General features: G+C 41.3%; 1 protein-coding gene across 1 annotated transcript; it reads left to right on the forward strand.

The window, feature by feature from the left end:
- Nucleotides 1–7,900: 7,900 nt before the first annotated feature.
- LOC308096437 (sialic acid-binding Ig-like lectin 5) lies at nt 7,901–11,598 on the forward strand (the record flags this gene model as incomplete). Its single annotated transcript, XM_080443859.1, has 8 exons — nt 7,901–8,021; nt 8,211–8,594; nt 8,880–9,212; nt 9,670–9,927; nt 10,037–10,324; nt 10,488–10,614; nt 10,875–10,935; nt 11,176–11,598. The coding sequence occupies exons 1-8, from the start codon at nt 7,946–7,948 to the stop codon at nt 11,596–11,598; spliced, it is 1,950 nt and encodes a 649-aa protein (XP_080299985.1). The 5' UTR covers nt 7,901–7,945.
- Between the last annotated feature and the right edge of the window lie 505 nt (nt 11,599–12,103).

Raw genomic sequence — 12,103 nt, forward strand, 5'->3', positions numbered from 1 at the left:
TGTACTGCACATGGCTAATGAAACTATCTCATATTTTGACACAATTTGCCTTTTTTTTACGTTATGGGAGGAAACTGATTACAAAAAGATAAAATAAGTGAGAAGTGAGCAGTTACAGAAGTGGTCAATTTCATCATCAACTTTATGTTGAAATGTGTGGACCAGTAGATCATATCTCACACCAGATATACTGTAAATGGTACTAAATAGCAGTAAAAGTGTGTGTGTGTGTGTGTGTGTGTGTGTGTGTGTGTGTGTGTGTGTGTGTGTGTGTGTGTGTGTGTGTGTGTGTGTGTGTGTGTGTGTGTGTGTGTGTGTGTGTGTGTGTGTGTGACACCCATGACGCCAGCAAACGCCAGGACAGACAGACGCTGCCTACAAACTTATAAAGGACTGTTTTATGAGTGGGACGGCGCTTTAGATATCATCTCCATAGCACTAGCACGCAGACTGACGCGTGCAATGTTCGAATCCAGGTTGTGTTATTAGCATGTCGGAATAGCGGCGTAAGCAGCGTAAACAGCGTAAACAGCGTAAACTTCTCATGGTTGTGGGTGGCAACAATTCAGATCCACATCGGGTCGTAAATGATCGGGTTGTCACACACACACACTACACTTAAACAGGACAGACAGACAGACAGACAGACAGACAGACAGACAGACAGACAGACAGGTTAATGAACAAACAAACAGGAGCAAAACATCAGCTCATTTGTACTCATCTGAGGGAACATAGGGCTGAGGGAGCATAGGGTCTAATTTGGGATTGGGGAACATAGGGCTGAGGGAACATAGGGTCTAATTTGGGATGGGGGAACATAGGGCTGAGGGAACATACCGCCCTATTCTCCAGCAGTTTTACCCCCCTCTAAACCACGTTAAATCCGGATAATGGAGCTGCGCCACCCCAATAGGTTATTCTAGCACCTGCTCTACCCGTCACCATTATGCCGACGCCGTTATTTGCGCATGGAGGTGTGCCCGTGGGCGTGTTGTTGCTATATCCCCCACATTGACATTCTCAACCCACACATGGGTACGGCTTGGGGAGGGGGGATAGTGGATTCTAAAAGCACCCGCAGGTTTATAAAATCACCCGCCAAGTGCACACAGACACTACAATGGCTTTGTGCGTTGGACCATGAGCTGTGTTGCCAGCCTTGGCGAGAAATAAGCAACCGCAGGTCTATGAAAACAAAAAGAAGCAACTATAAGGCCACATGAGCACTTCAAACTACTAACTAGAGCTTTCATATCCCCTAAATATTTCAGCCCGGCTCGACTAACAATTGACAAATTAGGCCCAGCCCAGCCCGTCAGTCATTTTTCTAAAGAAGCCTTATTTCTCATTAAATCTTGGTAATTCGTTAATTCTTCCAACAGTCTATATTTTATTTAAAAAACAGCTTGGAGCAAATAGGGCTATATAAATATATACACTGCCCCATAACCATTTTAAAAATGGTTATGGTTATTCTATGAAATATATGTTTCATAGAATAACCGTAATCATTTTTGCGATGGAGAAATCACATCCAATGTTACCTACTGCCCGCTGCCTGTGCTCTCATTTGAAGAAATAATCCAACATTTACTTTGAGGTGAAAAAGACATGAAGAAAGCTCAATAGTCTGAAGATGTCATGTTATGGTTTAAACTTTAAAGGGGGCTCGATCTGCTGCTGCGTCATGACAAGACAGCAGATTGATTTGACCTACTTTTGCGTTGCGCTGCCCTGTTGATTAATTATTTGGCATCAGCTGTGTAAGAATATATAACTATTTTAAATGGCTTTCATATACTCTTGGGGATCTGACTAATATGACAAGTTGCTTATTGTGAACACAATAGCCTACGCTACAAATTAATTAATATGTGAATTTATTTGGATGTGAAGTATATCTTCCAGCCATAATCATACCTAAAATGAGCCAGAACTCCACTTATTTAATTAGTACACAGAATTAGTTAAAAATATAGAAGTCTGCCCAATGTTCCCCAAAAGGCAGGACAGGTGAAGAGTGGGGGATACCTGGCCATTTACAGTGTAAAGACAGCCTCTGTGACCAAGACAACACCTCACTTTGGATAACAAAAGAAGCATGTGTTTTCACCTGGACTAGAAAGCTTTTGTCTCATTGTATTCACTTCGTTTGAAGCCCGGCACCATGTGGATCTATTTAACATGTCTGTGAGAGCCGTTGTCTCCCCCAGCCCCGTTTTAAGAACAGAGCTACTAGTTCAGGTAGAACCTGGGTTAAAACACAATGTTACTAAGATGTTATTATCTCTTGGTGAAAATATATACTGAAGTTAGAATGAACAAAAGTATTTAACTATGGCCTGTGTAGGTTTAATATAGGTAAAAAGCCAGGAGAAGTAAAACGTATTCACATGAATGGATGCTGTGTCATCAAAGCTTTTAAAGTTAACTATTGTTTACAGATGAATAAGAATGTAATTCCTGGTATCATTCTAAAGTGTATATTGTGCAAAGTATTAAGCTAATAACAAAACTTCATTGTGAAACATGGTTCTGTACTGAAATTAGATATTGCTAAATTGACTCCCTTGTACTGTGTGATCTAGAATATTATGCGCAGTAGCTGTCCGCCCGGCCACGACGGTTCAGCTCCCGATTGGCTGAGAAGAGACAGAGGAGGAGCTCTTGTTAAACAGCGTCTCTTTCGAATCTACTGTATATAAACATGTTGTTTAGAGAGTAGCAGGGTGCTGCGTTTCTGGACCCTTGCAGTCACCATTCTGGATTCTCCTTGTCGACAAATAAAAGAAAGGAGAGAAACCTTATCACCTTGGATTTGATGTCTCCTTTGTCCTAACATTCTCACTAAAGGCTTGCGCTGCTCCACGGCTTTAATCCACGGTGTTGCCACACAGATTATACTTCAGATGTAAAAAAAACGTAGACCCGGCTCAGCCGGTGCCGGCGGGCCGGGTAGGGTCCCGTTGGGTTTGGGCTAAAATCTTAAGCACTTACATTTTTTATAAGATGATAGGATCATCTAGTGTGATTTTCATTTTGGCTGCTGTCTCGTTAAACCCATGCTGCGGGTGAATATTATATTATAGCCTATATTATATGTATTAGCCTATATTATTATTATATTCCCCGCGTAAACGCTACGTTCATGACCCCCCAAAATAACCATATTTGAACTGGGGACCCCCCCATTTTGTTTGACTCGGTTCCACAGATAAATATTGTGAAAATAGCAGATCTACAAGCTCGCCAGGCGTTGGGTGCTCCATTGTGGTCTCGACCCACAGGTTGAGAACCACTGCATTAAAAGCTCCAAGCAAGTTACATGTCTAGTATGTTGTTGACCACGTGATGTAATGTTTTTGGGTTTAGTGTTAGGCTTCTCCGTGGCGCGCGCGCCTCATTGCATGCTGTCCAAAATAACAGATCTGTAAGCTGTCGACAGACATGACGCAGCGCCGTTGATAGCTTGTACAGTATGTCTGTTATTTTGGGTAGGTAGGCGACGCACATACGCATCGCAGCAATGTGTCTGGGTTTGAGATGCTTTGATTGATGTAAACTTAAAGTTTAGCTCTGTTCGGGATTACTGAACAAAGGTGGATGATGAAAGATAACGGGGACAATATGGATGTAAGTTAACTTTAACTGCGTCACTTCAGAGGAAACTATGGAGCTACTACAGAGATGTTTACACACCCCTGGAATCCATTAGAATGGTGGAAATAGAACAATACAGCCAACGTGAGTACATAGGCTATAGACCTTTCCTAAAACTGTCCAATTTATTATACCCATGTGCTACTGTTTGTCTGTGTACCACGTAGGAGCGTTGTCGCAACATGATGTAATTAATTATTTGGGAGCAGCCGGTGTGTACCAATAGTATAAATATTTTAAATGGCTTTCATATACTATTCCGGATCTGACTAATATGACAAGCTTATTGTGAACACAATAGGCTACAAATTAATATAAAAATGTATTTGGATATAATAAAATAAAAGAAGGAAAACAAGCCCAATGTGGCTTATAATAATCAGACCAGGCAACAGTGCAGACAGGTAGATAGGCTAGAGCATATATTGGATCGGGGATGACGGCTAGCGCAGTCTTCTCTTAAAGGCAATGGCTTCTGGCACGGTGATTGGTTTTATCATTGTAACGCCCAAACCACACCTATGCATAATGTAACGGGTAGCTCAGGTGTTTGGCGGGTGAGGGGGGTGCCATAGAATACCGAATTTTGTGGGGAAACGCCTCTTGCCTAGTCCGAAATCCGTAATTAGTGGTTTGTTCAAATCTCACACAGAATAGAGCCCATAGGGTCTAATTTGGGATGGGGGGACATAGGGCTGAGGGAACATAGGGCTCTGCAGAGGGGTGTCTATTCAGGACGTTTGTACTGCAGCGAGTTGGGCGTCTCCGTCGACTTTCGCTGCTTTCTACAGCCTGGACGTGGCGGCGTCTTCCATGGCGCACGCAGTCCTGGGTGTGGCTTCCACCTGAGGGTGGGTGGGTGCATGGAACGGCGGTAGTTTCTGTTCATGCCCCTGTGCCTTAGTGTAGGATAGGCCGATGTCTGGGCCTTAGATTTATAAGGCGGACTTCGGTCTGTCAGGGCCCTCCCCCCACTAGAATAGACAGGCTGTGCCTGCTTTTTAGTTTATAAGGCAGACCTTGGTCTGTCAGGGCCCCACTTTTCTCCTGTTCCGTGCCTTAGACCCGGTGGGTCTGTTGGCGCCTGGGTGGCAAGGGCCACGCCCCGAGGGGCGTGGCCCTGGCGCCCGGGGAGGCTGGGACAGCAGGTTGTGGTATCTCGATTCGTAGATACATTCCGGGGGTTTATATCTCCCATAGTGAACAACGAGAGAAGCAATGCAACAAAACTATGGGTTACTTGCGTAACCCCGGTTTTGTAAATTGCGAACGAGTTGTTCACAAAAATACCCTTCTTTTTTGCTTGGCAGAAGGAAGCTGGTGTGTTAAGAGAATGACTTCCGCGTTCCTGCTCCTTTTATGCCCTCGGGTAAGGAGGCTGCCGCCGGAATGCGACGGAAGGCCCATCGGGCCAAAAAGGGTTTTGGCCCTGAGGGAGTGAATGTGAAGCTTCTGTATCATCGCCGGAGGGCGCTGTTTCCCATAGTGAACAACTCGTTCGGAATTTACAAAAACCGGGGTTACGCAAGTAACCCATAGTTTTCGATGCATTTCTCTGACACAATTATTGAATGAATGATTTTGTTTTTATACAGCAAACACTGCAAATATTTGGATTGCTTTAATCATGTCAGATGCATCAGACACAAATTACTGTCACTGTAATGATAGGTAATTAAGCCACACACAGGAATATTCTGTTTGTGAGAGGCACATGTTTATTTGCTTATATGTCTCCTCAACTCCTGATTTGCTTGGTTTATGTGCTAAAAGTATGATTTTGAGAACTGTGTCACCATACAATCACAGTGAATGGAATCAGTAATTCCTGTAAATGACTAATTTGGACTTATGTCCAGGTGTATACAGTACATCAACCAAATGTTATACCAAAGTCAACATTGTATCACCAACATGGTTAGTTTCACTCAAAATTTACTAAACACCTAGTATTAATCTTACCGAGTGACAAGCCTATCATGCTGATACTAGTACACGTACACCGACTATTACAACTCAACATAACTACAGTACCACATAACCTGTTGTTCAGGGCCGGATTAGCACTATGTGGTGCCCCAGGGCGACCTCAAGTTGAAGTGCCCCCCCCCCCCACACACACACACACACACACACACACACACACACACACACACACACACACAGACACACACACACACAGGGAACATATTGGAAGTAAGTAGAAGTAACTGTGATTATGCGTGCGTGCGTGCGTGCTTGTGTGTGTGTGTGTGTGTGTGTGTGTGTGTGTGTGTGTGTGTGTGTGTGTGTGTGTGTGTGTGTGTGTGTGTGTGTGTGTGTGTGTGTGTGTGTGTGTGTGTGTGTGTGTGTGTGTGCGTGCCTGCCTGCCTGCCTGCCTGCATGTATTTATGTGTGTATTTGAGAGTGTGTGTTGAACACTGAAGATGGAGGAACAGATGTTTGAGATTCACCATGCGCCAATCTCTCCCCTTTGTAACCTTCATTTATCCAGGGAGGGGCTTAGCTGAGCACACTTCTTTGACAAGACTTCACAATTTTAGTTGCTGGGAGTTGCTCAGCACATCCATGGGACTAGGGGTAGAGTTTCTTGATCCATGGTGCATTAACAGCTGTTGCTGAACGTGAGAACATCAGTTATTTGTATGCTTTCCGCATAGGCAACCATAGTATACTACAGTGTGATAATATGTTTTAACAGCGATATGATATGCATCATGATACATGATGGCGATACGATACAAGAATGATATTGGTTCATTTAGAGCAAAAAAATAAGTCAAACATTAAATTGGTACTGATGGGTGCAGTGGTTTGCGAGCTTAAGCCACAGACAAACACACAGTTTTCCCATTTCAAGATGGCTTGCCTCTTACAGAGCCACGCCATAAAAATTGTCTAATGCCCCCACCCCCTGTGTTTTGCTGAAATGACGCAAATGCAGCCAAATTATTACAACATAGCGGAAAAAGCCACTGAAAAACTCTCCATGTGATAGCTGAAATAAACAGATTTAGCAATAATATGTACTCACTTCCTGGTGTAAATGTCACTTCCCCCCAGATTTGAATGCTGTGTGATTTTAGTTTTTAGTTTTAGTTATAGAATTATGGGTTGATTACTATAATTTACTCTTTTAAAAGTAAAAGAGAACTAGAAATTCTAAAGAAAAGAGTCAAAATGTGCACCACAAGTTTGAATGGATCTTACATTCCTCTCTTCTGTTTTTGTGTTGTTATTATTTACATTTTGCATGAAGATTGTTCATGCATGAAGATTGTTGTGAGACCGTAGCTCTTTGAGCTAAGGTCTCACAACAAAGTTATTCTATATTCTACAAGTGTTGCTGGAGTATTGACCTCTTAGGGTTCATGAGAAAGATAGGGAATGGATGATACTGTACTTCCCTTTTCAAAATGACTCAATACAGCAAGGAAGGAAGAAGTAATTGCGACAGCAACAGTTAGTATTTAATTTCAGTAGCTTGACTGAAATGGTGTGGATAGACCCTGTTTATGTTGTCAAACGATGAGTAAAATAAAAAAAACTGCCAGATTGATCTTATCTGACAGATGTAAATTCTGTCAGCAAATGGACTACTTGGATTTACTTTTTTTGGATTTGTCTATTTCTATTACATTTTCCAGTAAAAGACCATGAGATATGTGTATATTTTCTCACTGCAAAATAAGCAAACTTAACCAGATATTTTATTAAGCCATTGAATGGTACAATCAACTCTTAACTTGAGAGGTCTCAGGTTTTATACTGTTAGGAGGAGCAGCCAGGCCATTTGTTGTTCGAAGACATTTCCTGGATTGCAGAAGTACAAAGAGGAAAGTGTTCAATGAGGAAAGTGACTCAGAGTTCACAGCGCTGAGACTTTACCATCAAGAGACACCAAGAGGAAGACACAGAAAGAGGTAAAACACACTTTTTTTATAACGCCCAATTAAAGGAATTAGTTAAAGAGATCATTCTACCAAAGATATGACTACAACAATGTTTTTGTAAAACAAATACATTCATACAGAACTTCTGTATGCATTGATTTGGTTACTGAGGGAAAGATTGCAGAGGAAATATAGTTCTTATCAATTTCACGCTGACTGAAAATGTATGTGGTTAGCATAATGAGGAAGTGTTGTCATATTGTTTACAGTGTCAGCACCCTACAAGTTGCTGCATGATGACTGAGCTGTATGTTTCCCAGGTTCTTCCAGCACATTTTGAAAGGTCTTGTGGAGACTGTTTAAGACGGAGCTTGAAAGTACTTGAAAGGATGTTGGCTGTCATCTGGATGACACTGTTCTTCTCTATGATGTGCAGCGTCCAAACCGACAGATCTCACACAACAGGTATGGCTTCTTTTTATGATGTGTGTACGTTTTTGCAATAATGAAATGTTATTGTGTTGTCCATGTCACATATTCACACGTCACATATTCACAACAGTATCTTACACTTATACAGTAAATATAGTAACAGAAAAGAATGAGATATTTTACTCTTAATTTTGCCTTTATTTATGGTTTTACTTTAAACAGGCGCTGTTCCGAAATTCCACAAAAAATATCTTAATGGGTGGAGTATCACCTTCAGTGAAGGTCAGACATCTGAGGCTGGACTCTGTATTATTATCCAGTGTTCTTTCACTCATAATGCTGCATTCAAACCCACATCTGCAATATGGTTTAAAAATGATGATCGTCGCATAATATTCCATTCTGAGGATGTCATGAAAGCTCAGGTTCCATTCAGAGGACGAGTGGCCCTGTTAGAACCAAATATCTCACAGAAGAACTGCGGCATCACCATCAATGACCTTACAGGCTCTGATTCTGGATCATATGAATTTAGAGTTGAAGGTCAGCTAAATGGACGGGACTCTGGATTTAACTTTGATCTTAAAAGGTACCTCAGAGTTACAGGTATGAAGTGATGTTAATTATATGACTAGTAATTTATATTGTTTGTTAGACCTCCAGACCTCTATGGGAAAGAGGGGGAAACAAAACACTTCTGTTTAATGTTTCCCGTATCTCTACTGAATGCTTCACTTATTACCGTGATCTTACAATTTATTAATCAAACATGACTTTGATGACAGTTACGCTGAATAATGTTGTAATGAATTATGGCATTTGTGGCTGTTTAGTTGAGTTCACTCATTCGTTTTTGTCTCTCTGTTTGCTGTCCCACTACCTGTACTGGAGGTCTAATACAGAAACCGAAAGTAAAGCTTCCTCCTGCCCTGACAGAGGGACAGCAAACCACACTGACCTGCACTGCCCCAGGGCTCTGCTCTGGAACCCCTCCCTACATCACCTGGACTTGGAGAAAGACAGGACACTTTGCTGTGGATGTATCTCTCATCCCAAGCAATTCCACGATTTTCAAAACAGAGAATCTTACTGGTATCAGCCAGCTACACAGCTCAACTTTGACCTTTACTCCTTCATCTGAACACGATGGCAGTGAAGTCGCTTGTCAGGTGACCTTCAAGGGAAACATCAAAGCAGTGGAGACTGTAACCCTGAATGTTACCTGTGAGTATTACATACACTCTTCCTTGACTTCTACTCTCTACTTTCTTTACCGTGTCCCTTTAATTGCATGAACCCTAGCGTCCTGTTTCTGGACATGCCATGATATGTGAACATTTGGCAAAAATAGCCAAACATTTGGCAAAAATATCAGATCTACAAGTAGTAGATCTGACATACAACAAAGTATGTAATAATAATAATAATAATAATACCTGGAATTTATATAGCGCTTTTCTGAATACTCAAAGTCGCTTTACATGTTAAACTAAGTAGAGCAAAATAAAAACAAAACAACTTTAATAAGAGAATACAGAGAATCAAAAGTTAAAAAGTTAAAAAGGCTGCCATGTAGGGTGGTTAACCTTTAAAAATGATAGTAATACAAACATATTATTTTGAAAAGTGTACAACTTTTACAACTTGTGTCCATTTGTTTTATTGTAAATTTGTGTCCAAGACCTGAAGATGCCCAGAATCAAAGGGAATACCACAGTGGAAGAAGGTGGTACTCTGAATCTGACCTGTGATGCTGAAAGCTCACCTCCATCTACTGTCACATGGACTGAACTTGACTCTAACAAGCTACTTCTAAATGGTACTGAGAGGGCTTCTCTAGTCATTCCTATGGTGACAGTAGAACATTCTGGAAGGTACAGCTGTACAGCACAACATCTGAACAAGACTCTGACTGCATTTACTGATATAACTGTGATGAGTAAGTACTTTACACTGCGCTGGTCTGCTTTGAGGGAACATGCTATTTCACATTCTACATACACATGTTTATTAGATTTTTATCCTACATTATGCTTGTTATCCCTCAGCCTTTCCAACTATCCTCAATGGATCTGAATGCGTGCTCCAGTTGAGAACCCTGATCTGTGTGTGTATCAGTGAGGGGTTTCCCTTACCTACAATCAGATGGCCACTACTGAAGAATAGAAGTGTGTATTCTGTCATGACCACAGTGCTGAACTCCACCGTCAACAGTACCTTCTCCTTGACTGTTGAAGACCACTACAACACTTCTGTTAAGTGTTTAAGTAAAAATAATGCGAAAACAATAAATAAGACGCTTCTTATAATCGAAAAAGATGAGCCAAAGCACGAAGGTAATTACATACATTTAAAACATTTGTATATGACTGCCAACACTGTACCACATAGTCCCCAATTTGTTTATTACGAAAGCGTATCATCATAATCCCTGAACAACAAACAGCATGTGATGATAGAGAACATCTTCCTCACAAATGTTCCCTCTTCCCTCTACAGTAGGTCAAAATGAAGGATTCTTCAGTAGTATTCTTCAGAGTATTACAGAAGTGAAAACCATCATTGTGTTTCTCATTGGCTTTACGCTTCCCATAACCATTGGCTGTTTGGCATGGGCATTCTATAGGTGGAGTATTACATTTTCTGTTCAACAGCTGTTGAACAGATGTTTTTTCTTTGTTACTATATTTACAAGAATTGCAAATATTGCCCATGTTTCCATTTTCATCTTTACCATATTTGTTAATTTACCTAAACAATGGTTAAGAAAAAAGCATCTCAACTGTTTCTTCTTCTTCTTCTTCTTCTTCTTCTTCTTCTTCTTCTTCTTCTTCTTCTTCTTCTTCTTCTTCTTCTTCTTCTTCTTCTTCTTCTTCACGGATGCAGAGAGAAAAACTCTGGATGCCAGTCTGAGACCGTGCAGATGGTCACTTGTCAAAACCAGCAGGTATTTTTGTTTCTTGTTTCTAGGTGATCATACAGTATTGATCCTACAGTGCTAATGTTATGCGCAACACTAATTTCACTTTGATCATTGATTTGTTTCTGATCTTTTTAATTATCAAGCTTTGAGAACTGTAAACAAGTCAATTCTCACTGAACCCATGCATGTCTGTTCAAAGAAAGGGTTCGGCATCTTTATGACTGACTTGCTCATATCAATATCACGTTGCTCATTGCCTCACAGACAGGAGGAGGACAAGGAGTAGATGGAGACGAGCAGACCCCACAGGGAGAGGCTCTGGAGGGAGGAGGTGACGCAGAAGGAGACCAGAACAGTCAGGGTGGTGAAGTGAACGAAGTTGAGTACGCCAGTATTGACTACTCCCAGCTGAAGAGGAGAAGTCCTGAGGAAGCAGACCACAAACAACAGACAATAGAAACAGAGTATGCTGAAGTCAAGAGGGAGGAGAGGAACAGTGGCTCAGAGGACAGTGGGATGTTGAAGAGGGAAGATGAGGAGGAGGGGGAGGGGGAGGAGGAGGAGGAGGAGGAGGAGGAGGAGGAGGAAGCACTGATCGTGGAGTGTGAGGACAGTAAGACTGAGGGAGAAGACAGTGAGGATATGGCTCTGCATTCCAATGTTAAAGCCATTATGGATGAGGAATGATGACACACTGGATATTTGTCTGGGATGTGGTTAACCACTTGGACCTGTCAACAAAGTATATATAGGGTTTAAGAGGTTAAGTTAATGCAACCAATTCTTTATGCTGTCAGCTTGTGTTTGGATTGCTTGTTAGAATGTATTATTTGAGTTAAGATGTCTGTTGCTTACAAAGTTAATGCGTAAATAACTATGCTTTGTATTGAAGCTTAAAATTGGCCTTAGTCGTTGTTTGTGTAAGCTGATCAGCTGTATCACCATTACATTTATTAAATGCACATAGTGTGATATGCTGTCCATACCAGTACACAAGGAGAATTATTTTGTTGTGTCAAAACTGTTGAAAGTTCCCCAGTGATTGATTATCAATGCACTGAGGATAAAAATGGATGAGGACAGACACATTGTATACATTTTTCGCTTCATTACTTGTTATATATGAGTTATTTCATCATCTGGGGAACTCTTATTTAGGGCACGGTCCCACCGCACTTTTATTTTACCTCTG

Source organism: Gymnoscopelus braueri, assembly GCF_963280865.1.
Source record: "Gymnoscopelus braueri genome assembly, chromosome: 12".
NCBI lineage: Eukaryota > Metazoa > Chordata > Actinopteri > Myctophiformes > Myctophidae > Gymnoscopelus > Gymnoscopelus braueri.